Source organism: Dama dama, chromosome 22 (assembly GCF_033118175.1).
Source record: "Dama dama isolate Ldn47 chromosome 22, ASM3311817v1, whole genome shotgun sequence".
NCBI classification, from domain to species: Eukaryota; Metazoa; Chordata; class Mammalia; order Artiodactyla; family Cervidae; genus Dama; species Dama dama.
In genome coordinates, this window is record NC_083702.1 from 58352379 (window position 1) to 58379958 (window position 27580).

The 27580-nt window shown below is 44.7% G+C and overlaps 1 protein-coding gene across 1 annotated transcript; it reads left to right on the top strand.

The window, feature by feature from the left end:
* Window positions 1-153: 153 nt before the first annotated feature.
* LOC133043133 (histone deacetylase 1-like) lies at window positions 154-27263 on the top strand. Its single transcript, XM_061123988.1, has 3 exons — window positions 154-239; window positions 573-645; window positions 25389-27263. The coding sequence occupies exons 1-3, from the start codon at window positions 154-156 to the stop codon at window positions 26826-26828; spliced, it is 1599 nt and encodes a 532-aa protein (XP_060979971.1). The 3' UTR covers window positions 26829-27263.
* The last annotated feature ends 317 nt before the right edge of the window (window positions 27264-27580 follow it).

Sequence of the window (27580 nt, forward strand, 5' to 3'; positions counted from 1 at the left end):
TCCAAGTGAAGGAAGAGGGTGCCGGTTAGGCCAGGATTCACCAGGAGGAGTCAGGAGCTGCCAGGCTGTGAATCAATGGGGAAAGGAGTCATTGGGCATGGAAGGATGGCTTGTGAAAGGTGCAAACCTGCTTCCTGGGAAGAAGAGGGAGCAATGGGTTCCCAGGAAGGGGTCCAGCTGGGCTCGAGCTTCCGGGTTCAGTGGGAGCAAGTGAATCACTCGGGGAGGTGCTGGGCGCAGTGAGTGCTTTGAGGTTTCCTGATTTACTGAGAGAGTTGGTTCCTTCTCAGAGGAACCCTTGACTCTCTCCTCTCAAGAGGGACTGACCCTCCTTATTGTTTAGAAAATCTGGTGCAACTGCATTTTTTAAGAGACAACTGCTCTTTCCTGCAGTGACTTGCAGCAGTTGTATTACCCATCTGGGTCCTGCTACCTTTATTCTTTCACTGCCAACAGGGGTCCCTCACTCACCGCGAAACCAGAAGCTTCCCAGCTTTGAGCAGAGGTGGGAGGGTTGGCTCCTTTGTTCGAGATGTAGGGGTCAGGTCGTGAGCTCATGCCCTTTTTTGTAGAGGATGCAAGAAAAAGAAGAGCCCAGAGGAGGACCATCCTGAGACTGTTGGAGTTGCCAGGGTGGCACAGAGTGTAACAGTCACTCATTCAGCAAACACGCAATGAGTGTGTGTTTGCCTGAGGCACTGGACTAGAACGCAGGGGGTAACCGCTGAGCTTTGGGTATGGTGTCCTGTGTACCGGGTCGCTTCACTTTTACTAACTCATTGAAGTACCACAGTCCTGCGATTATTTCTGTTAAAACGGGCTTGCCTACAACATGGTTCCTCCTGGGGCCAGGCCTAATCCACCACCCCAAATGAAGCCGAGTCCCCCTAAAACTGAGTTCCCAACTTCCCCGGTGGTTCAGCGACTGACTCCACACTTCCACTGCAGAGGATGTGCGTTTCATCCCTGGTCAGGAAATCAAGATCCTGCTGCCATGTGGAGCAGCCAAAAAACAAAGCCAAATCAAGTTCTCTTGCTGAGTCTATGATTAATCTCTCTATCCCAAACTTTCTTCCCTTTCTTGTCCCACCCCTGTTCCCCTCAAGACTGAGACGTATCAAAGAAAAGGGGGAGGTTTGAAACCCAACAAGATCCTGCAGGCACTTCCTGGGTACAAAAGCTCCTCCGTGTTCCCCATTTCTTGTTGATAGAAAAGAAAGGGCTTTAGTCTCCTAGGCCTTCCCAGAGGGCAGGCTCAAGCAGCTAATGATTAGGACAATAGTCACAGGACTCCCAGTTCCTCCTGATGGGATACAGAGAGGCAATCTGATGGGTATCATTGAGCTGTTCTGCAGAAACTGAGGCCTCACCCAGGTGGAGGAGGGTGACTACATGCTGACCACAAGCACGTGGACCCCAGGTTGGTAGGAACCAGAAGGATGACGACCGAGATTCCCAGAAACAACACTCTATGACCTCACCACACACCAGTCAGAAGAAGGCCCATGAGCCTATCACTCATCCTGACACTGTCTTTAAAAACTCTCGCCTGTACACACTAACATACGTAAAATGGATAGCCAGTGGGAATTTGCTCTGTGACTCCGGATCTCAAACCAGGGCCCTGTGACAACCTAGAGGAGTGGGATGGGGTGGGAGGTGGGAGAAAGGCTCGAGGGGGAGGGGACATATGTACACCTATGGCTGATCCATGTTGATGTATGGCAGAAACCAACACAATACTGTAATTATCCTTCAATTAAATAAATTTAAAAAAAAAAACAAAAAACCCTTGCCTGAAAATCATCAAGAAGTTTGGGTCTTTGAAGCATGAGCTTGGAGCCCGGCAAACACTTGTTGTCAGACTTTAGTTTTCTGTGTCTCCCGGTACATGAATCCCTGCTTGGTAATATAACCATCAGTGAGAATTCAAACCCCTTCCTTCACTCTCCTGCATAAACAGTAATCACAGAAAGCAAAGAAGTTGAGGTCACGACAGCAGAGAAGTGGAGGAATACAAATATGCTTACCCCTCTGTGCACAGAGCTCGCCCCACAGAAACCTTCACCCTCCAAACACCTCCAAAGTCCACAGAGTTGGAGCATCTGTCCACTCCCTCCAGCCTATGCTCTGGACATTTTGCTGAGACATCAGAGAAGACACAGCATTTAAATGGATATCCTGAACAAGCACATCTACTTTGGACATCAGGCAGATGAAAAGGTGAAAAACCCTAGTGCAAATCACACGGTTGTATTTCCATGAATAGAGCTGGCCCAGCCTGGAAGGTAACCCTTCACCCTGTGTTTGAGGGGGATGAAGGATCCCACAATGTAATTATACTCCTTTCTAATAAGATAATTTGTGAACAATTTGACTGTATGCTCATGAGATTTCTTTCATACTAACAAACCCGTAAATTAGAAAAGTCTTCATTGCATCCTGTGGTGAGAATCAGGAAACAAGGCATTGTGCTTTACTTTTCACGTTGTACTTAAATAGAGTTGTGTTCTCTTTTACTTACAATCCATCTGAAACTCTGTCTCACTTTTAAATGCATTCTTGAATACCCCCTCCTCTCACCTTGTTTTGGGGGTGTGTGTGTGTGTAATAGAAGTCTTTCAAGGAAGGGTTAAAGAGTCGTGCTAATTAGCTTCTGCCCTCCCGCCCCCCACCCCTCCACCCCGGGGTGCTCTTAGAATCATAGAGTTTAGAAGGAGTGGGATAATGAGGGGTCGCTGTTGTGATATTGCATCCCTGAAAAGCTTTAGGAAGGGTGACTTTAAGCTTTAAGACTAATTGGGCTGGTCTGGCAAGAATTCAAGAGGAGTCTAAATGAAGGAGTGGGAAGCTGGAAGCGAGTGAATGGAACTTCACCTCCAACTTGCCCTTCAGGGGTTGGTGCACAGATGGTAGAAGGCAGAACCCCTAGGGAGAGAGCAGAGGCCTTTCTCTCAGTTGTCTGCCCAGAGGGGAACAAAGGGATTTCCCATCACCTCCAGGGAAGAGTCTTAGCTCTCCTTTTAAGATAATCTAAGGAGTTTGTTAGTTGCTCAGTCACGTCCAACTCTTTTGCGACCCCATGGACTGTAGCCCACTAGGTTCCTCTGTCCATGGAATTCTCCAGGCAAGAATAATGGAGTGGGATGCCATTCCCTTCTTCAGAGGATCTTCGCGACCCGGGATCGAACCTGGGTCTCCTGCATTCCTGGCATATTCTTTATCATCTGAGCCACCAGGGAAGCTTGCCCATCCCGAAAACCTGGGGTGGTGAGTGGGAAGATGAATATAACCTAGGTACAGGTTCTGGTTTAGGCCTACAGTTTTCTTGTCAGCTTTTGGATCAATGCCTGGCACCATGCTTGAATGTATGCTTAGTCGCTCAGTCCTGTCCTACCCTTTGCGACCCTTTGGACTGTAGCCCACCAGGCTCCTCTGTCCATGGGATTTTTCTGGCAAGAATACTGGAGTGGGTTGCTGGAGTGGGTTGCTGTTTCCTTCTCCAGGGTATCTTCCTGACCCAGGGATTGAACCCATGTCTCTTGCAGCTCCTGCTTTGCAGGCAGATTCTTTACCCTCTGAGCCATTCAGGAAGCCTATACTTTATTGGGTATGACTTATGGGGAAGCCCATATAAGGAAAGCCTGGCATCATACCAGATGCACAATAAAATATTTGTTGAATGAATGTCTCTATACAGTGAGAATAAAAATTCTGATTCACAAAAATGTTTTGAACTACAAATTCAAATTAAATGTCAGTGATGTCAGGGACATTGATAATCATTAGTCATTATCAAAACAGTTGATTTATATGCAAATTAACACTCTCAAAGTTTCTTCAAGTACTTGGAAGCCATTTGACTTCTTAAATAGATCAAAATCTTATTTACATTATTTTCCTAGTAAACTCTTCCCCCCATGGACTGGAAAAGTAAACTCTGAACAAATTCATATCCAAATCATGGCAAATATAGGTAGGATCCAAATGAATTGGATTCCATTATGTAATTGTTCTGCAATTTCTTTCAAGTGATGTGAAATTTATTGAATTCATCTACAAAAATAGTCAGATTTGTTAGAACTTGTTTTGGCTGAAGAAGTGGAAACAGTAATAACAAGTGACAATCTAACAAATTCTAAAAATTATTGGTGACAAAATTGAGTCTGTTCTTTCAATTTGCTTGTAATTATTTTATTCTGACTTTTACAATATGTACTTTTTTAGAGACTCAAGCTGTTTCCACTTAACTTACCTCTAAATCTTTCAGGGTAGCTGTATTTAATACAAGTCAGGGGGCAATTGAAAGTTTGAGAGAAAACAGAGGCCCAAATTAATGTCATACCATAGAGGAGAGCTGCAGGGACTGTTGTCACATGCCTCGTTTCTCTAAAACATTTAATTTAAATCTGGGAAAATAAAAAAAAAGCAAAGTGTTTGTTGAATGCCGGAGGCCAGAAGTGGAAAAAGCAAAGGTAAGCTACACAGAGAACTGAAGTTGGCAGGAAATTGCAAGATGAGATTTGGCTTGAAAATATAAGTTTATTTACCGAGAAGGAAACTATGAAAAGATCAAAGTACCCATTCCCCTTGCACATTCTCCCAGTTGATTCTGGGTATGATTTGTGAGATTAGGGTAACCACTACTATATTAAAACTAGAGGAACTTTACATTTTCCCCTTGTTGCTTTGCCTGAAATATGGGTCACTGCCCCCAGATGCACAGTGGTACTCAGTTTATAGCTTCTGCCAATTAGATGAGCTTTTGCATGGGTGGATAGCTGCATTTCTTTTGTACCCTAAGCTTCACTGATATGTTTTTTCCATTAAGAAGATCTGTTGAAGTAAGGAGCATAAATCATAATCACTAAGAGCATTTTTACATATTCAAAACAAAGTAAAACCTAGTACAAGAGTTAAATTACACAAATAAGCAGGTCTAATGGAGTTTCTTCCTCATTAAGTCAACTGTTAACATCATCTGGTTTGGCCTCAGAGGATGAGTGAGGAATTCATTATAAATCTCTGGGACAAAAGTCTTTTATGAAGAATTCTTCACTGACAGAATTTATTACACATAATGGAAAATTTGGGGAGACCTGCCACCCAGAGCCCCATCTCTGTGGCCACAGCTTCTGCTGGGCATCTTCTTTGTGACCATAGCTCTCACTGGCCCCCAGTAACACCTTGTCCTTCAGGCCTCATGATGGGATCAGCTCTCCTCTACTGTTAATTGCTTAAAGCCTCCTCACCCTTTTTTGTGCTCTTAAACCTGTCCATACCTGCATAAGACATAATCTGTTAAACTCTTGATACCTAAGCCCTATATGCATGCCTCTTGTTTCCAGCAGGGACTCTGACCACCACCACATTCCTTGTACTATTTCCTATTGATATTCTAACAAATTCTCACTTATGTGTTCCTAGATCCAATTTCAATGTGTGTATACTGGAGGGAAGGTGGTTTCCCCACACCAACAAGCAAGTCTCCAGACACCTGCTGAATGTCCTACCATTCAACTCAATTCTGACACTAGCTAAGCAGAACTAGAATCAGGTCCCACAGGTTAAGGGCTCAGTCCCACAAGACTGACCACCCAACTTCAGATGCCAGTGACAAGCCTGGGTTACCACCTGGGCTTCTGACCAACTGGCTACAAATCAGTGGTTCCCATGACTCCCTCCTTAGATTTGATTAATTTGCTAGGGAAGCCCACAGAACTCAGAGAAACAGTTTTCTTGCTACATCACAGGTTTTTTTGGTTTGTTTGTTTTTTGGCCACACCATATGGCATACAGGATATCAGTTCCCCAACCAGGGATCAAACCCATAACTCCTTGGGTGGAAGCACAGATTCCTAACCACTAGACAGCCAGGGCAGTCCCTACATCACAGGTTTATTATAAAAAGATATAACCTAGAAACAGCCGGAAGGAAGAGATGCATAGATCCAGGCATGAGGAAAGGGGGCGGAGCTTCCATGCCCTCTACAGGCCCCACCCTCCCCAGTCTCCCAAATGCTCACTAACCCAGAAGCTCTCTAAATCTGGTCCTTTTGGATTTTATAGTCATGACTGGTTCACCCTCCCGCTCCTCCCGCTCCCTGCAGGTAGGGATGGGGCTGAAAGTTCCCACCCTCTGATCACAAGCTTGGCTCTACTGGCTCATCCTCAGGTACTTTCCAAAAGTCACTCATTCACATAACAAAAGACACCTTTATTCCCGCACTTGCACTTCGGAAATTCATAGGATTTGAGGAGCTGTGAGCCAGGAACTGTGGAGGAAGACCAAATGTATATAAGAAATATATTTTGGTGATATGAGTGACCAAATAAACATTTTTCCTGTAAATTGCAACTATCACAACTGCAAAGTTGATAGTATTTATTATCTTACAGCTTTGGAGGTCAGAAGTCCAAAATGAGTTTGACTGAATTAAAATCAAGGTGTCAGCAGGGCTTCATTCTTCTGGAGGATCTAAGAGAAAAATCCATTTCCTTGCCTTTTCTAGCTTCCAAAGACTGCCCACATTCCTTTTCTCATGCCCATTCCCCCCTTTTCAAAGCCAGCAGTGTAGCATCTTCATATTTCTCTTCCTCTCTCTCTTGACTTGTGCTTCTGCTGCCATATTGCCTTCACTGACTCTCTCTTGCTTCCCTCTTTCCCTTATAACTTTAGGTAGCTAGTCAGACATGAGTGGGTCCCTGCCCTGTCCTGGATGGGGTCATCTTCCCCCCCCACCCAGACACTGGTGATCAGAACATACCCAGAGACCCTCCCTCTTGTAGCCAAGGACCACCCACTAGGTGTCCAGCCATATCAATACCAAGCAAGATAAAACCACCAGCACAGGTTGGCACAAAGGTACCAGGACCTAAAAGGTAACTCAAAGTAACCTGTGGTTGGTTCATTTCACCATAATTATAATAAATTAGCATTGTGGTTCTGTACCCCCCTCCCCTTGGGTTTTGCTTGGGTGTTTATGGTGAGTGCCTGTGCACCAGGAGAAAAGCTATATAACCTAAAACTGTCAATCAATCTGTCAGTTAAATGATGCAGGACACAAGGAGCGGCCACCACTCTACAAAACCCAACCCTACCCTGTTGTGAGGCTGCTTCTGGTTTCCAGACAGCTCACTCTCATTCTTTCTCAGGAGTGTACTTTAGCTCTGCCTAATGAAACTCTTCCTACTTAAAGCTGCTCTATGTCTCTCAACTAAATTCTTTCTCTTTGAGAAGACAAGAACCAAGGACTTGCTGTTCTGCTGCTGACAGTAAGGCTTCCAGAGATTAGGTTGAGCCTGTCCAAATAATCCAGGATAATCACCTCATCTCAAGATCCTTAATCTGCAAGTTAGCATATTCTCAGTTCCAGGGATTAAACATGGAGTCTCTGGAGCAGGAAGGATATTATTCTATGTACCACATCTTCCTTTAAGGCAAAGGGTCCCTCTGTTTTTCTTTCCTATACTTGATTCCCCTATACTCTTATTTTAGTGATACCTATCTCCCTCACAGCGTTCCATTAAATTGTATCTGTCCCATGTCTTACTTTATCTCAACTCTAGGAGACTAGAAAGTCTGAGGAATTAACTAGTACCAAATGGCCCAAGGGGCTTCCCTGATGGCTCAGATGGTAAAGAACCTGCCTGCAATGCAGGAGACTTGGGTTCAATCCATGGGTCGGGAAGATTACCTAGAGAAGGAAGGGAATGGCTACCCACTCCAGTATTCTTACCTAGAGAATCCCATAGACAGAAGAGCCTGGTGGGCTACAGTCCACAGGATCACAAAGAGTTGGATAGGACTGATAATAGCTTTCTGTACTGCTCACAGCTCGTGCTTACATTTTAACCAGATTGCTAATGCCTCAAAGAAGAGAATGATAATGATAGGGCTTTCAGATACTCGGTGAGGAGGCTGTAAAAATGGTGTTTCAGAGTCCACTTGACTGTCCTTCAAAGCTCAGCACAGGACGTTGTCTTCCTAGAGATTATAAACTTCTGCAGGAATAAGACATTATTATCCAATTAATGGCTGGGAGTCTGGGCTCTGGATTCAAATCCTGCCTGAGTTTAAATCCTTTGGTTAGCATTTATTATCTGTGTGGTCTTAGGCATGTTATTTAACCTCTTCATATTAGTTACAATACAGGCTATGCTGCTGTAACGAAGACATCCCGAAATACATTAGTTCAAGCAAAATAGGAGGTTAGTTCATATTCACATAATAATCTGAAGGTAGATTTAGGGCAGGCACGTGCCTTTGTCCCATAAACTCATCCAGGGACCTAGGTTCCTTTTATGTCCTTCACAGTCTTGTTCTTATAGTCAAAGCTGGCTCACTGCTGCCCCACCGCTGTCTAAGCCTGGGGACAGAGAAAGGAGGACGCAGAGAGCAAGAAGCTTCCTTCCAAGAATGGGAACCCTGAACCTGCAGCTGTCATTTCCACTCACATCTAAGTGGCCAGAATTGAGTCATATGACCACATCAAACTGCACGGGAGGCTGAGAAGTGAGACTATTCTTGGGGAGCTCTGGGCTCAGCCAAAATTCATGCTCTATTATTTCAAGAAAGAGAAGTGGGAAATCAGAAGTCTCTGCCATGGTCTCTGCAGCTTAGTTTTCTCATCTACAAAATAAGAGAATGGTTTTAATGTTAAATCTAATACATAGAGAGGGTCTAGAACTGTGTGCAGCACGTTATGTGTTTAGTAAATGCTAGTTTATATCACAATACTATATGCCTCCATCTCCCAGCCCATGTTTGGGTCCTAATGTCTGCTGCAAGGTAAGAGAAGGCCTTGAATGGCTCATTCCAATAGGTAACAGTCTCTTGGATGTAGAAGGACTGGCTGGTTTAAAGGCGCCAGGGCAGGGTGCATCATCTGGCACTCACAGAGAGCCCAGCTCCCCCAGGGTACTGAGCAAATGTGTGCTGAGATGAATTTCATCATCTCTTTATGAACACGGAGCAGGTTCAGCCTGAAGAGGAGAGCAAGGAAGGAGGGAAGCCAAGGAAAGAAAGACAATGGAGGGAAATGAGGGAAGCCAACCCTTCGTGCGAATCAGAAAAAGACTCCCTTTTGTCTACATTATACCATTTGTCTCAGTTCAGTTCAGTTCAGTCACTCAGTCTTGTCTGACTGTTCAACCCTGTGAATCACAACACGCCAGGCCTCCCTGTCCATCACTAACTCCTGGAGTCCACCCAAACCCATGTCCATCGAGTCGGTGATGCCATCCAACCATCTTATCCTCTGTCATCCCCTTCTCCTCCTGCCCCCAATCCTTCCCAGCATCAGGGTTCTTTCCAATGAGTCAGCTCCTCCCATGAGGTAGCCAAAGTATTGGAGTTTCAGCTTCAGCATCAGTCCTTCCAATGAACACCCAGGACTGATCTCCTTTAGGATGGACTGGTTGGATCTCTTTGCAGTCCAAGGGACTCTCAAGAGTCTTCTCCAACACCACAGTTCAAAAGCATCAATTCTTCGGTGCTCGGCTTTCTTTATAGTCCAACTCTCACATCCATACATGACTACTGGAAAAACCATAGCCTTGACTGGATGGATCTTTGTTGGCAAAGTAATGTCTCTGCTTTTTAATATGCTGTCTAGGTTGGTCATAACTTTCCTTCCAAGGAGTAAGTGTCTTTTAATTTCATGGCTGCAATCACCATCTGCAGTGATTTTGGAGCCCAAAAAAATAAAGTCTGACACTGTTTCCACTGTTTCCTCATCTATTTCCCATGAAGTGATGGGACCAGATGCCATGATCTTAGTTTTCTGAATGTTGAGCTTTAAGCCAACTTTTTCACTCTCCTCCTTCACTTTCATCAAGAGGCTTTTTAGTTCCTCTTCACTTTCTGCCATAAGGGTGGTGTCATCTGCATATCTGAGGTTATTGATATTTCTCCTGACAGTCTTGATTTCAGCTTGTGCTTCCTCCAGCCCAGCGTTTCTCATGATGTACTCTGCATTTAAGTTAAATAAGCAGGGTGACAATATACAGCCTTGACGTACTCCTTTTCCTATTTGGAACCAGTCTGTTGTTCCATGTCCAGTTCTAACTGTTGCTTCCTGACCTGCATACAGGTTTCTCACCTGAGGCAGGTCAGGTGGTCTGGTATTCCCATCTCTTCCAGAATTTTCCACAGTTTATTGTGATCCATACAGTCTAGTCAAGGCTATGGTTTTTCCAGTAGTCATGTATGGATGTGAGAGTTGGACTATAAAGAAAGCCGAGCACCGAAGAATTGATGCTTTTGAACTGTGGTGTTGGAGAAGACTCTTGAGCGTCCCTTGGACTGCAAGGAGATCCAACCAGTCCATCCTAAAGGAGATCAGTCCTGGGTGTTCATTGGAAGGACTGATGTTGAAGCTGAAACTCCAATACTTTGGTTACGTGATGTGAAGAGCTGACTCATTGGAAAGGACCCTGATGCTGGGAAAGATTGAAGGCAGGAGAAGGGGACGACAGAGGATGAGATGGTTGGATGGCATCACCGACTTGAGGGACATGAGTTTGGGTAAACTCCAGGAGTTGGTGATGGACAGGGAAGCCTGGCGTGCTGCGGTTCATGGGGTCGCAAAGAGTCGGACACGACTGAGTGACTGAACTGAACTGATGGACTGAATTGTGTCCCTGTACCCCCAAAATTTGTATGTTGACTGTATTTGAGGATATGGCCCTTAGGGATTATGATTAAATTATGATTATGGTTAAATCAGGTCAAAAGGATGGAACCAGTTCTTCATGCTGAGCGTCTGGGACTCCAGGAGGGAGGCTCGGTGAATCTCCTATAAAGCAGACCCTGGGTGGTGGCTGTCTCTATTAGAAAGGCACTTACTGCCACCTGGTGGCCACGCACTTAACCAGTCATTCACTCATTCAGCTAATTTCTGTTGAGCCCCTCCCTGTTCTGGGACAAGAGAAAATTAGTAAATACTGATTAACACGTACTATGTGCTAAGCTCTGTCTCATTGCTTTACAAAGAAAAGTTATTTAAGCTTCACCACAACCATTTGGGTATTATTATCTCTTTCCCGGAGGAGGAAATGGAAATACTGAGAAATTCAGTAACTTGCCCAAGAGCCTTCAGCTAAAAAGTGAGACTGTCATCTTGAGCTTGGGATTCTGGCTCCAGACCTTTTGTAGACATGTTCTCGGCCCTTACAGTTTTTGCTTATTAGAGATAAACAATCTAGAAAAGGCAGAGGAACCAGAAATCAAATTGCCAGCATTCATTGGATCACAGAGAAAGCAAGGGAATTTCAGAAAAACATCTATTTCTGTTTCATTGACTACATGAAATCCTTTGACTGTGTGAATCACAACAAACTGGAAAATTCTTAAAGAGATGGGAATACCAGACCACCTTACCTCTCTCCTGAGAAATCTGTATGTGGGTCAAGAAGTAACAGAACTGGGCATGAAAAAATAAACTGGTTCAAAATTGGGAAAGGAGCACGTCAAGGCTGTATATTGTCACTCTGCTTATTTAACTTCTATGCAGAGTATATCATGTGAAATGCTGGGCTGGATGAAGCACAAGCTGGAATCAAGATTGCCAGGAGAAACGTCAATAACCTCAGATACATAGATGATACCATTCTAATGGCAGAAAGTGAAGAGGAATTAAAGAGCCACTTAAAGGTGAAAAGGAGAATGAAAAAGCTGGCTTAAAACTCAACATTTGTAAAACTAAGATCATGGCATCCAGTCCCATCACTTTATGGCAAATAGAAGGGGAAAAAGTGGAAACAGTGACAGATTCTATTTTCTTGGCTCCAAAATCACTGTGGACAGTGACTGCAGCCATGAAATTAAAAGACGCTTGCCCCTTGGAAGGAAAGCTATGATGAACCTAGACAGCATATTAAAAAGCTGAGCAATCACTTTGCCAACAAAGGTCCATAGAGTCAAAGCTATGGTTTTTCCAGTGGTCATGTATGGATGTGAGAGTTGGACCATAAAGAAGTCTGAGTGTTGTAGAATTGATGCTTTTGAACTGTGGTGTTGGAGAAGACTCTTGAGAGTCCCTTGGACAGCAAGGAGATCCAACCAGTCCATCCTAAAGGAGATCAGTCCTGGGTGTTCATTGGAAGGACTGATGCTGAAGCTGAAGCTCCAATACTTTGCCCACCTGATGCGAAGAGCCAACTCATTAGAAAAGACCCTGATGCTGGGAAAGATTGGAGGTAAAAGGAGACAGGGTGGCAGAGATGAGATGGTTGGATGGCATCACCGACTTAAGGGACATGAGTTTGAGCAAACTCTGGGAGATGGTGAAGGATAGGGAAGCCTGGCGTGCTGCATTCTATGGGGTCACAAAAAGTCAGACACAACTTGGTGACTGAACAACACGATAACAGCAACAACATAAAATTCTTATAATAAAAAATGTCAGCATGTTGTTTTATTCTTTATAGATTCTATTGTTGTTTCACTGTCAAGAATCTTCCTCGTCACATTCAACTGACTCATTGTGTATGCACTGGGTTAGGGCACTGGTCCAGACGGGAAGAGTTTTAAAAAATAGAAAGTCCACATTCCACAGGAGCTATTTTAGCAAGAGGGAGAGGGATAGGTCAGGAGATAAGTAGAAGGCAGAGCAGGAGAGGGGAGGGAGAGAGAGAAAGAAACTGGAGAACTGAATTATCTAACAGGGCAGCCACTAGTCACTGCTTAAATTTTAGCTAATTAAATTAGATTGAATTAAAAATTACACTCAACACATCTCAGGTGCTCAATAGCCACATGTGGCTGATGTTACCACATGTGGCTACCATCACGGACTGCATAGGTACAGAACATTGCCATCATCATAGAAAACGTCATCGGATAGTTATGCTACAGATCCCTTATCCTGGAGAGCGGGGTCTTCCCCAAGGATGACCTGAGCATGGGTCACACAGTGACCTCACAGCTGGGAGCCTGTAGATCAGTGACAAAGTCAGAGAACAGAAGAGCAATAATCTCAAAGCAAAACAGACAGTGCCTCTCCTCCTCCTCACCCTACCAGGCTTGGGCTGAAAATGAAGATGTCAAATCTCAACAGAACTCCTTCTTAAGGTGATGGGATGGAAGGAAGAGGGGGTCTTGCTCCTCCCTTCCACTGGGTCCTGGAGCTGGTTTGGGGGTCTGTTGTTCATTCCTTCCACAAGTCGTCTTGGCCGGTGGGTCTAGAAGGTAAGTGGAACCTCGCCTCCCAATCCCCACTTCGCTCGGGGGCCTTTGCTTGCAGTCGGCCCTCCACTGAGTGGTCCAGAAGCTGCCTGTCACTGCAAACTGAGCTGCTTAGGCCTCGAAGCTCCGGTCGTGCCCTATGAAGACCTGATGGTGCTTGTCTAGGAACAGCTCTTTTTCTGGTGACCATCTTGCTTACTTGCCCATACGTGAGCCTCTGATTCTCCAATATGAATTTCCCCACTCGTGATAAATTGGTGGAGATGGATGATTCAGACAGGCTGGTAAAATCCAATTTTAATTTAGTCTAGAGAGAGCCTTACTAAAACAACACAGACACAAACACACAGAATTCGGTAGCTCCTAAGCCAGCCACTGCTCTGCCCCGCTCCTCATCACTGCCTCACTAATTCCTTGTTTGGCATCTGTCCCTTCTCCTTCAATCCCACTCCAACCTGAATCCCTTGATCACATCTTGCACCAAGTTCATTTTCTCCCCTAAAGATGGCCCTGCTCTAGAACTATATTCAGTATTTCATAACAGCCTATAATGGAAAAGAATCTGAAGAATATATACATATATAAAACAACTACACTTCAATTAAAAAAAAAAAAGATGTCCCTGCTCTAGGCTCAGTCCCCTTCAAAACACTCTTCGACTAAATTCATTCAACAAATACTAAGCATCGACTGCCCTCAAAGAATCATGGTCAAGTAGGGAGACATATTCATATAATGAAATAGATATAGACATGTAGATATATAGTGGAATATACCTGTTGGTTAGTGTTCCTTTGGTTGCAAATGATAGAAAACTCCAACTGGCATAATATGAAAAGGGACTTCACTGGCACATGAAGTCCATGAGTATTTCTTGGATTTCAGTGGGGTGTGATCCAGAAGGTCAAACAATGTCACCAGCAGACCCTTTCTCTTTCATTCCTTTCTTACTTTCTTTATTTTGGTGTCATTCTCAAACATAGCATGATGACAAGAAGGCTGCTGGCAGCTTTGGGCTTATGATGGGAATGTCTAACACAGTAAAAATTTGGTTTAAAAAAACAAACAAAGAAATAAAGCTTTACCTTTCACGTGATCACTTATACAGGTGACATTACATATCATATATAATCCCATCCCTTCTCATAAACGAATTGGCCTCTATCCAGTCACACTGTTGTCAAATGTGTTATCCCACGGTTACGCATTTTATAGGAAATGTAGTTTCTCATTCCGGCTTTTGTTTCCTAAGATCTAATCTTGCAGACTTGTTTCAGCAAACTGTTGCTCAGCAGAGCCCACCCAGCCTCCTGAGACCACAATCTGACCCAAACAACCACAAAGAAAAGGAGCTTAAGAGAATGTACAGACAACCCACTCTGCCTGGGTACGGTTTGTAAATGTCAGGCTCTGAAATTGGGTCAATGGTCTTGTTATTTGCAGTCTCTGTGTTATGTCTTCTTAACTAATTAATAAATGTATACACATTAGGGACTTTGGCCAGATGTTCTCATTGTATTTCTTTCTTTGGAAACTCTCCAAGCTCCACCCTGAAGAAACAAAGACCTTCCAAATGGTCTAAGCAAAAGGAAATATACCTTATTTGCAAGGCTTGGTGCAGTGGGGGAAAGAAAGGAAGTCAGAAACAGGCTTGTGGTGTGGCCAAGGTACAGGGTAGCGCTCAAAAAAGGATGTGCTCTGGGGTCACACTGTCTGGGTTTGAGCCCCAGCTCTGCCTGTTCCAAACTGAGTGACTTGAGCAAATTATTTCTCAGAGCCTCGTTTGCTCCTCTGTAAAACAGGGGCGATAATAATGCTGACCTCATGGTAGCAGCCAGTCCCCAACAACCCCCACCTCCTGCTCTGCGGCTTTGTGTGGCTCCCTCATCACATCAGGGTTTTCTATGTGACCAGTCGAATACTGCAGGGTGGTGGTACTTCAAGGCTCAATGATGCTAGCTTAAAGCTAGGAAGACAGCTGTCCCGTAGCTGCTAATTTCTCTTCCTCTAAGGGACAGGAAACCTCATTGAGTCCCTGCCTTTGTCATCAGACCAAAGTGGAGTGGACCATCCCAGGGCACACAGGCATCTTGTGTAAAACGCAGTGGACTCATTCTTTGGAAATATATCTAGGGGTTCAAGAAGTGTGAGTTATTTTTCTGAAATTGCCTTTGGTATCTGACTTTGCTCTTAACCACCACCCTCATTGGGAGTCTTTTCCCTTTCAATCTCCCTTCCAAACTTGACACATTCATCCAGGAAGGAGTTTCCAGAGTGGGCTGGACACATGCACACGGCAATCATGTGGGTTCGGGCAGAAAATAGTAAATCTCGAATATTATTTATGTATCTGCTCTGTTTCACAGGCATGACTTCTGAGATATGATCATGAGCAATTATATTCTGTTCTTCTACTCTTGCTATAACTTCTTTCAGGGGGTAGTATCGCCCCTGTTAAAACCTCCTGCAGGCTCATGACTTTTCTGGACACTCAAGTCACTCAGAGTTCTAGAATCACATTTCACAAATTGCAACCTCAACACAGAAGGTAGAATGTAGCATAAATGAGCAACAGGAAGATGACAGAACTAAAGATTCTCCTATTCCAGGATAAAGTGGGCATGCTGATCTGATGAACAAAACAATGATGATTAGTCAGATAAGAAGGTAGCCCCCTACCATGCCAAATCAACATTATTAAGATGGCTATTTTATTTATATTCATGGTCATTAACAATGAACCTTGCCATCGATGTATTTTGTGCCTTTGTTGTTGTTTTAGTCACTAAGTCATGTCTGACTCTTTTGAAACCCCACGGACAGTAGCCTGCCAGGCTCCTATGTCCATGGGGGTTCTCCAAGCAAGAATACTGGAATGGGTAGCCTTTTCCTCCTCCATCTTCCCAACCCAGGGATCAAACATACTCTCCTGCATTGGCAAGCTGACTCTTTACTACTAAGCCACCTGGAAAGCCCCATTTTGTACCTTAGATATTTATTAATTATATTAACACATGTAAAGAAGTTATAAATATTTACTGAAGGTCTATCCTAAATTTTTATTGTTATTAGTAATTTAAAAATTTAGAGTTCCCTGCTTTATGGTTCAATGCAAGACTCACTGCTTCCAGGAAGATGCCCACTGATCTTTCTACTGAATTCTACAGCATTTGCAGACTGGTCCATCTGAGTGCCCTTTAATTAGTCAGTCTCCCACATTGATCTCTGGTGGTTTCACTTTATCGTCTCCATTTTCCCAATAGGTGTATTAACTTCCCAGGCACAAGCAGGCATCCATGAGGCTTGATTCCCACGAAAGGTGTCTGATGATGCTGCCAAGTTGTGGTCATGCCTTCTGTGAGCACCCAAGTTTAGGAGTTCGGTGGTTATCTCTCTCCAGGTGAAGACCAAGATGGGGGTTGGGGAAGGTGTGTGTGCATGCTTAGACTGAGCCGGTCCTATTTAACTCTCTGCAGCCCTGTGGCCTGTAGCCCACCAGGCTCCTCTGTCCATGGGATTCTCCAGGCAAGAATCCTGGAGTGGGTTGACATTTCCTATTCCAGGGGATCTTCCCAACCCAGGGGTCTAAACTGAGTCTCTTAAGTCTCCTGCATCGGAAGGCAGGCAGATTCTTTACCACAAGAGCCTCTTGGGAAGCCCTAGGGAGAGGGAGTGAGGAGAAGAAAAATGGAAAAACACGCAAAAGAATCTGGATGATCTGCTCTGTTTGACTCCTTAAAGATCAGAAAAGGATGGCTTTAAGATTTCCATACATCAAATCTATCACAAAATATCACTTAATTTCTAATTTTATATTATTCTAATGTTCTGCTCAGAAATAAAGAGGAAGTATTTGAGGACTGAGAGATTGAAAAATTCTGGAAACCCAAACCGTCTTAGCCAAAGCAATCACCTCCACTTCTATGAGCGGGGCTTTTGTTCCTGCCTTTCTCCTTTGTTCCTCCCCACCCCAGTACCCTAGCTTTTGTTACTCAGCCCACACCTCCTGAGGACCCACCCTGCTGTTTTGCACTGAGCTGGTGCTTCAAGACAGTTAAGGTAGACTTGGAAGAAGCTTGCCACCTGAATTACTTTGGGAACAGAGGCGAGAGATTGAAAGAAACAAATGCAAACTAACTGAAGGACAGGCACTATATGCAGTTGATTCCCCTTATTTTTAGCAATTACATTTCGTAAAGTTACCTCAAGTACTGAATTAGTGAATCCCGATCCCTGGCTCCCAGGAGAAATGCAATAGGGTCCCGAGAGCCTCGGACCATAACATTTTCATCAGTCAGTCAGTGGGTAAGCTTGCTTTAGGTGTGTTTTTGTCTAAAGGCACCTGTGCTCCTACAAATACCACACAGCTTCACTCACGCTGAACTAACAGCTGACGGCACTTGAACTGCGCTGAGCGAAGGCCCGAGTGAAGCTAACCTATGTACGTCGCCCGTGGGGCACATCACAGCTTTCTCATGGATGGGGACACCAGACATCATTCCAGCATGGGCTTGGAGGACCTTTTAAATAGTGAAATCACCAACAAAATGCATGAAAATGTGAAAAACGTGTCATTAAACAGACCACGAAACCAACACGTGTTCACAGAAAAGCAGCAGAAGCAAGAAGGCTAAGCTCAACCTCAGCTGCTCAACGTAAATTTCCACAGCTCTGGGCACACACAGATGACAACACGTGTTGATTTGGGGGTAAAGAATACATTCTAGTGAGTAGACAGATTCAGAAACACGACATCTGCCACTAATGAGGGTTGACTATGTGAGTGTGTGTGTGTGCGTGCATGCGTGTGTGTGTGTGTGTGTAAAACTGGCACTGAGAAAATGTAAGGACCCAAAGAGAAAGGAAGAGACTTTGGGAAAATATTCGTGGAGGAAGTGGATCGTGAAGAGAGGTGAGAGAAGGGGATATTCCAGGAACCTGATGAGGACAGTTAAGCGGTGAGGCCTGTCTAGGGCCCAAGAGGAAGCGGCTTGGAAGGGTGGTGGGGACCAGAGGAGGAGGAAGTCCGTGCCTCAGCTTGAGAAGTAACCGAGGCACCTCTGCTGGAGAAGGTGAAAAGCGAGTCAACTATGGGAGCTTACTTGAGTTGCTCAACTGCAAATACTAAATAAGAGAGGCCTTTTAAAAGAGATGGCAAAATGAGAGTTACTTCCTCAAACACAGGTGTGCAGATGAGAAAAATGTTTCAGAGGAAAGCCTCTGGGGGCATGGGGGAAGGTCTTTGCTGAACACATATTTCACCAGCAGGTAGTAATAACGTGCTCTGTTGGCAAAGCAAGAGAAAATGGGCTCAAAGTCAACCAATAAGAGGCAGAAACACTTTCAAAATTATGCTTTTGAAAACATGACCCTGTAGACACTTGTCAAATCCCACTCATTCTTTAAAACAAAAGGTGGAAGTACCTGTTCTGATGAAATACCATGGGCTACTTCGTCGGAAAAGTATAACTAGACCTGGAATCTCTGAGTCAGGAAAAATTCCAGTGGAGCTGAACTTTGCCATCAGTCACACCTAGAAAAGAAACAAGTGACTGAGGGGACCGTGAAGTATGATCTGATCCAGTACTTGTGATATCAACCACGGTTCTTGGCCTTCTCCAATCAATAGAAATTGGCTAAAGGCCAGACAAGAAATTCAGGCAAGGCTTTCGGGCTGGAGGGGTGGCTTAGCTGGTTTGCACACCCCTTAGGTAGTATTGTATGCAGGGGGGACATTCACACTACCCATATTTTGCACCCTGATCTTCAGAAATGTCTTTGGATCTTTTGCTCCAGAATTTGCCTCAGTTGTGTGCGCAGAGTTAATTCTAGTCCCCTATAGTTTCTTTGTATTTTGTGGCTCAAGGAGAGGTATGTACAGGTGCAAGCTTTGCAGCATTGCAGCAAAGGGTCCCGAGTTCCAGCCTGTCTCACTTGCAAAAAAATCTTTTTCTTGTAACTGGAAAACACCTTCCCCCCATGCCTAATCCATGAGTCGAGGTCCTGGGTTGCCCTAATGACTGATTTTTGGCTTGGTGCAAGGGTCCCACAGGAAGTTTCTGGATAAATGCTGTCCAAACTTAAAAGCAGTACATCAAAACTTAGCTATAATGTGTTCACCAGAGACATGTTCTGGAATTGTCCCAAGAAATATAAGTCCCAGAACTGAAAATCACTCTAATGTGCATCCATAGTAGAATGGATAAGTAAATCATGGTCTGTCCACACGTGTCATACCACACAACAATGAGAATGTACAACAGTGTGGAGGGTCCACAGATACGAGCTGCAGAGTCAGGCTCAAAGAGGGCCTCTCCTGCATGTCTCCATTTGGCTCAGTGGTAAAGAATACGAGTGCCAACATAGGGGATGCAGGTTTGATCCCTGGGTTGGGAAGATCCCCTGGAGAGGGAAATGGCGACCCACTCCAGTGTTCTTGCCTGGGAAATCCCATGGACAGAGGAGCCTGGCAGTCCCCAAGGTCCCCAAAGAGTCAGACACGACTTATCAACTAAACAACAAAAGGAAATATAAAGAGCTCAACAGTAGAAGGAATGAGTTCTTGCAGTTCAGGCAGCAGTTACCCCTGGGGAGTGAGATTTATAGAGGCTGGAAGGGAATTTGACCAGGCATCTAGTGGCGGGGCAGGGGCACAGTGGTCAGGCTCTGGGTCTAATCTAGCTGCTGTTTGCACTGGGTGTGTTCAGTTCCAGCTCAGAGGGTAATGTACTTAATTTCTTAATGGAAGTCTAATCGCTTTACAACACTGCTAGTTTCTGCTGTTCAACAACAAGAGCCAACTCTATGTGTGCACATATCCCCTCTCTCTTGGCCCTCCCTCCCACCCACCCCTGCCCCCTCTCTGGGACATCACAGAGCACTGAGTTATCCCCTCTCTCTTGGCGCTCCCTCCCACCCGCCCCTGCCCCCTCTCTGGGCCATCACAGAGCACTGAGTTATCCCCTCTCTCTTGGCCCTCCCTCCCACCCGCCCCTGCCCCCTCTCTGGGACATCACAGAGCACTGAGTTATCCCCTCTCTCTTGGCCCTCCCTCCCACCCACCCCTGCCCCCTCTCTGGGCCATCACAGAGCACTGAGTAGACTCCTCTGTTATACAGCAGCTCCCTACTGGCTGTTTATTTTACATCTGAACATACAGTGGATGTATGTCAATGCTGCTCAGAGAATAATATACTTACGATAGGTGTGCTTTTAAGAATGGACAGTTTGCTTCAAGGAAAGTGTTTTCGAAGTGTTTACCATTAGCAAGAGGGTGGTAAAGCAAATCACTGCTGGTCACTCACCTAACTCACACAGACTGGTTCAGGCATCAAGAGATCTCAGCTACCACCCCACCTCCCCGCAACACCCCCAACACCCCACACTCCCACCTACAGGATGAGAATCTGCATCTCACAAGATTCCCCAGGTGATTCATGTGCATATGACAGGCTCAAAAGATACTCTGGAATTTAAGGAAGTTCATTTGTTGCAAGCAAACACTCTGCCTGGTGATATCACAGGACAAGGAAGGCCTCAGAGGGCAGGGAGCCCTCTTTGCTCCAGAGTCAACACAGATCAACACCCTGAGTACAAGGATGCCTGGAGCCTCATACGGAATCTCATTCACTCATTCATTCACACAGGTGTTCATCACACCACAAACATGCTCAGAGAGAGAAAATATACCATCTGGGACTCAAGTAAACAGACAGTTGTACGCAAGGTGGGAGGTGCTGTGCTGGGGTGAGGATAGGGTGTGAGGGGAGTATTGACTGGGGGGTCCAGGGCTGTGAACTCCAAGAGGAGGGGTCTTGCCAAGTTTGATTAACTCTCGAAATGAACTTTCTAGACTTCCAAAGTATCCTTTGAGCCTGTAACATGCACGTGAATCACCTGGGGAATCTTGCGAGGTGCAGATTCTCATCCTGTAGGTGGGAGTGGGGGGTGTTGAGGGTGTTGTGGGGAGGTGGGGTGGTGGCTGAGGTCTGTTGGTGCGGGAACCACTCTGTGTGAGTTAGGTGAGTGACCAGCAGAGAGTCTCCGGCTCCAGCCCAGGCACAGCTTGACAATCTATCTTGTTCAGGCTGGTCCCTCTGAGGGCACACGCAGAGAAACAAAAGATGGATCTAGGTGGGAGCCCAGCTCCCTGGTGAGGTTCTCCAGACCCTGCCTGCCAGTCAGCCATGTGAGGGCCCTCCTCTGCCCCCCAGACTCTTCCTCCTTTCCCTCCAGTCTGGATCTGGGTGGGAGTCCAGGGGAATCTCTTTCCCTTGAGGAACCAGTCAATCCTAAAGGAAACCAACCCTGAATATTCATTGGAAGGACTGAAGCTGAAGCACCAATACTTTGGCCACTTGATGCAAAGAGCTGACTCAGCAGAAAAGACTTGCTGCTGGGAAAGACTGAGGGCCGAGGAGAAGCAGGCAACAGAGGATGAGATGGTTGGATGGCATCACCGACTCAATGGACAGGAATTTGAGCAAATGCTGGGAGACAGTGAAGGACAGGGAAGCCTGTCATGCTGCAGTCCATGGGGTTGCAAAGAGTCTGGACACAACTGAGCAACTGAACAACAGAGGAACAGGTGTATGTGATGCCCTTCACATCCTCCCAGTGTGTGAGAAAATCGAGGAAATGATTTCAGCCACCTTTAGCTCCCAAAAGAAGGGCCCTGCCATGGAGCAATGGAGGGGGGTGGGTTGGAGGTGGAGGGTCGGGGGTGGGGGTGGGGTAGCGGCCTCCGGCTCCAGGGAGAGCAGAGGTCTCCAGTGAGGCGTGTTCAGCAGGGCTGAAGCGGAGCAGGTGGAGGTGAGGCTGCAGGGCTCCAGCGCTAGGGAGCGTCACAGAAACAAAAGTCACAGAAGGCTGTTTCTGGTTCTATTTGCAGATTTGAGTTCTTGTGATAATATATATATTAAAATGTCTACAAATAACCTTTTTGAATAAGTAGAATGTTCACATATATCAAAATTCAAAAGGCTTAACTGGTTACTTGGGCTTCACTGGTGGCTCAGATGGTAAAGAATCTGGCTGCAATGCAGGAGACCTGGGTTCAATCCCTGGGTTGGAAAGATTCCCTGGAGAAGAGAACAGCTACTCACTCCAGTATTCTGGCCTGGAGAATTCCATGGACAGAGGAGCCTGGCAGGCTCTGTCATCTCCTGGGAACTCGCAGGCTTTGCGACCATGGGGTTGCAGAGAGTCAGACACGACTGAGCAACTTTCACTTTAACAGGTTACTTGTTTGAAATACCTACCTCTCACCTCTGTTTTTTAGCCACCTTACTTCCCTTCCTCGTAGCAAACCATGCTATGAGTTTTTTGATCCTTCCAGAATATGAGCAAATTTTATATTTATTCTCCTTCCCCCCCTTTTTTTTTTCTTTTTTTTAATTTTTTTTTTTTTATTAGTTGGAGGCTAATTACTTCACAACATTTCAGTGGGTTTTGTCATACATTGATATGAATCAGCCATAGATTTACACGTATTCCCCATCCCGATCCCCCCTCCCACCTCCCTCTCCACCCGATTCCTCTGGGTCTTCCTAGTGCACCAGGCCCGAGCACTTGTCTCATGCATCCCACCTGGGCTGGTGATCTGTTTCACCATAGATAGTATACATGCTGTTCTTTTGAAATATCCCACCCTCACATTCTTCCACAGAGTTCAAAAGTCTGTTTTGTATTTCTGTGTCTCTTTTTCTGTTTTGCATATAGGATTATCGTTACCATCTTTCTAAATTCCATATATATGTGTTAGTATGCTGTAATGTTCTTTATCTTTCTGGTTTACTTCACTCTGTATAAGGGGCTCCAGTTTCATCCATCTCATTAGGACTGGTTCAAATGAATTCTTTTTAACGGCTGAGTAATATTCCATGGTGTATATGTACCACAGCTTCCTTATCCATTCATCTGCTGATGGGCATCTAGGTTGCTTCCATGTCCTGGCTATTATAAACAGTGCTGCGATGAACATTGGGGTGCACGTGTCTCTTTCAGATCTGGTTTCCTCGGTGTGTATGCCCAGAAGTGGGATTGCTGGGTCATATGGCAGTTCTATTTCCAGTTTTTTAAGAAATCTCCACACTGTTTTCCATAGCGGCTGTACTAGTTTGCATTCCCACCAACAGTGTAAGAGGGTTCCCTTTTCTCCACACCCTCTCCAGCATTTATTGCTTGTAGACTTTTGGATAGCAGCCATCCTGACTGGCGTGTAATGGTACCTCATTGTGGTTTTGATTTGCATTTCTCTAATAATGAGTGATGTTGAGCATCTTTTCATGTGTTTGTTAGCCATCTGTATGTCTTCTTTGGAGAAATGTCTGTTTAGTTCTTTGGCCCATTTTTTGATTGGGTCATTTATTTTTCTGGAATTGAGCTGCAGGAGTTGCTTGTATATTTTTGAGATTAATCCTTTGTCTGTTTCTTCATTTGCTATTATTTTCTCCCAATCTGAGGGCTGTCTTTTCACCTTACTTATAGTTTCCTTTGTAGTGCAAAAGCTTTTAAGTTTCATTAGGTCCCATTCGTTTAGTTTTGCTTTTATTTCCAATATTCTGGGAGGTGGGTCATAGAGGATCTTGCTGTGATTTATGTCGGAGAGTGTTTTGCCTATGTTCTCCTCTAGGAGTTTTATAGTTTCTGGTCTTACATTTAGATCTTTAATCCATTTTGAGTTTATTTTTGTGTATGGTGTTAGAAAGTGTTCTAGTTTCATTCTTTTACAAGTGGTTGACCAGTTTTCCCAGCACCACTTGTTAAAGAGGTTGTCTTTTTTCCATTGTATATCCTTGCCTCCTTTGTCAAAGATAAGGTGTCCATAGGTTCATGGATTTACCTCTGGGCTTTCTATTCTGTTCCATTGATCTATATTTCTGTCTTTGTGCCAGTACCATACTGTCTTGATGACTGTGGCTTTGTAGTAGAGTCTGAAGTCAGGCAGGTTGATTCCTCCAGTTCCATTCTTCTTTCTCAAGATTACTTTGGCTATTCGAGGTTTTTTGTATTTCCATACAAATTGTGAAATTCTTTGGTCTAGTTCTGTGAAAAATACCGTTGGTAGCTTGATAGGGATTGCATTGAATCTATAGATTGCTTTGGGTAGAATAGCCATTTTGACAATATTGATTCTTCCAATCCATGAACACGGTATGTTTCTCCATCTGTTTGTGTCCTCTTTGATTTCTTTCATCAGTGTTTTATAGTTTTCTATGTATAGGTCTTTTGTTTCTTTAGGTAGATATACTCCTAAGTATTTTATTCTTTTTGTTGCAATGGTGAATGGTATTGTTTCCTTAATTTCTCTTTCTGTTTTTTCATTGTTAGTATATAGGAATGCAAGGGATTTCTGTGTGTTAATTTTATATCCTGCAACTTTACTATATTCATTGATTAGCTCTAGTAATTTTCTGGTAGAGTCTTTAGGGTTTTCTATGTAGAGGATCATGTCATCTGCAAGCAGTCGTCCATAATCTTATTCTGTCAGACTCCTGGACCACACCCAACCCCTTATCTTTTCAGCTCTGAACTTTGATTTCAACTGCCCGTGGCCCCTCAGGAACTCCAGTCCCGTCTTTACCTCTTCATGGTCTCTCACACCTCTTGTGTCTGTTCCCTGCTGTCTTCACTAAACCACACCCAGGCCACATCTACCAAAAAGTAGAGAATATCTAAAGCAGACATTGATGGGAACTTGAAGGCTTTTAAGCAGGGTAGTGAGATGATTAGAAAAAAATGCTGCAGCAGAAAACGCAAGATAGAGGGAAGAAAGCCTATCTTGATCACTTTTTTCAAACTTACGTAATAGCTCAAAATAAACTGGTAACAAATGGATGGACAGGGGTAAGTATCTGGGGCAAAACTGAAAAACTCATCCAATGCAAACAAGGTGTCTTGGTAAAGACTGAGTTCCCAGGAGATGACAGAAAACCCAAAATAACTGTCTTAAAGCAGAATTTTATTTCTCTCTCAAGGAAAAGAATCTAGTGCACAGGGGCCTTCCATGATCACCAGAGAACTGGCTCCTTCCAGCCCACACTTCCAACTCTGTCTATGATGCAGCTCCCCCACCTTCAAGAAAAGTTCCAACCTCATGATACAACATGACAGAGTGCCAGCCATCAAGTCTGCATTCCATTAAGTCTGCATTTAAACACAGAATTTAAAAAGTGTTTTTTAAAAAGTCTCCGTTGAGACTCAGGGCACCAAGAGGAAAGTCTGTTACTATTACGACGGGGATGTTGGAAATTACTATTATGGACAAGGCCACCCAATGAAGCCTCACCGAATCCGCATGACTCACAATTTACTCCTTAACTATGGTCTCTACCGGAAGATGGAAATCTATCGCCCTCACAAAGCCAATGCTGAGGAGATGACCAAGTACCACAGCGATGACTACATTAAATTCTTATGCTCCATCCGCCCAGATAACATGTCTGAGTACAGCAAGCAGATGCAGAGATTCAACGTTGGTGAGGACTGTCCAGTATTTGATGGCCTGTTTGAGTTCTGTCAGCTGTCTACTGGTGGCTCTGTGGCAAGTGCCGTGAATCTTAATAAGCAGCAGACGGACATCGCTGTGAATTGGGCTGGGGGCCTACACCATGCAAAGAAGTCCGAGGCATCTGGCTTCTGTTACGTCAATGATATCGTCTTGGCCATCCTGGAACTGCTAAAGTATCACCAGAGGGTGCTGTATATTGACATTGATATTCACCACGGCGATGGCGTGGAAGAGGCCTTCTATACCACAGACCGAGTCATGACTGTGTCCTTTCATAAATATGGAGAGTACTTCCCAGGAACTGGGGACCTACGGGATATTGGAGCTGGCAAAGGCAAGTATTATGCTGTTAACTACCCTCTCCGAGAAGGGATTGACGACGAGTCCTATGAAGCCATTTTCAAGCCGGTCATGTCCAAAGTAATGGAGATGTTCCAGCCCAGTGCAGCTGTCTTGCAGTGTGGCTCTGACTCCCTGTCTGGGGATCGGTTAGGCTGCTTCAATTTGACCATCAAAGGGCATGCCAAGTGTGTGGAATTTGTGAAGAGCTTCAACCTGCCTATGCTGATGTTGGGAGGAGGTGGCTATACCATCCGTAATGTCGCCCGATGCTGGACATACGAAACAGCTGTGGCCCTGGACACGGAGATCCCTAATGAGCTTCCATACAACGACTACTTCGAATACTTTGGACCAGATTTCAAACTTCATATCAGTCCTTCCAATATGACTAACCAGAACACTAATGAGTACCTGGAAAAGATCAAACAGCGACTGTTTGAGAACCTGAGAATGCTGCCCCACACACCTGGGGTCCAAATGCAGGCCATCCCCGAGGATGCCATTCCAGAGGAGAGTGGCGATGAGGATGAAGAAGACCCTGACAAGCGCATCTCAATCTGTTCCTCGGACAAACGAATTGCCTGTGAGGAAGAGTTCTCCGACTCTGATGAGGAGGGAGAAGGTGGGCGCAAGAACTCTTCCAACTTCAAGAAAGCCAAGAGAGTCAAAACAGAAGATGAAAAGGAGAAAGATCCAGAAGAGAAGAAAGAAGTCACAGAAGAGGAGAAAACCAAGGAAGAGAAGCAAGAAGCCAAAGGGGTCAAGGAAGAGGTCAAATTCGCCTGAAGAGACCTCTCCAGTTCTGGCTTCTTGCCAAATCCCCACCTTTATCCCACAACCCTTCAGATTTTATATTTTCTATTTCTCTGTGTATTTATTTAAAAATATATTAAATATAAATATCCCCAGGGACTAGAAAGGAACCAGGGCCCTGAGGTCAGGGCACACATTAGGTGAGCTTTTCTAGTAGCTGCCTCGCAACCCATCCCTCCCATACTCTTGAACCCTAATGGGTACTGGGTGAAAGGGATCCGCTTAAGCAGCCATAGGACAAAATCTTGAAGTGCCTGCTTCGTAGCTTTGAAAAGGTGCCCTTACTGAGCATTTGAGAAGGGGTAGCTGGGTCTTCAGGGACTTCCTGTTGTTTTTAGGCTCTTAAGGTAACATTGGCCAGTTTTAGATTGGTTCTGTTCTCATGCCTGCCGTCTCTGTCTTCCCCCAATTCTGCAGGTGAAGATTGGTAGTCTAGTTTCCTTTTTGAGATACTATATTCATTTTTGTGAGAATCTGTGTAATAAAATGGTACATTTCTATAAAAAAATAAAAATAAAAAAATAAAAAGTCTCCGTTAAGGACACTTCCTAAAAGTCATAATTGACAGTTCTGCCAGAACTTAGTTACATGGCCATGACTTCAAAGAAGGCTGGAAAATGCAGTCTTCTGAGAGGCCATGTGTCCATCTAAACATTGAGGGTTTTACTACTTAAAGATGAAAAGAAATATATATATTGGGGAATAGTTAATGTTCTGTATGTGTC

What these genes read in the sequence shown, in the direction of transcription:
- LOC133043133 (XM_061123988.1), top strand. Translation starts at nt 154, where the DNA reads ATGGGTTCCCAGGAAGGGGTCCAGCTGGGCTCGAGCTTCCGGGTTCAG. An exon ending in TCGGGGAGGTGCTGGGCGCA is followed by an intron (nt 240 to 572) that starts GTGAGTGCTTTG and finishes CCTTTTTTGTAG; the next exon opens with AGGATGCAAGAAAAAGAAGA. An exon ending in TTGCCAGGGTGGCACAGAGT is followed by an intron (nt 646 to 25,388) that starts GTAACAGTCACT and finishes GTCTCCGTTGAG; the next exon opens with ACTCAGGGCACCAAGAGGAA.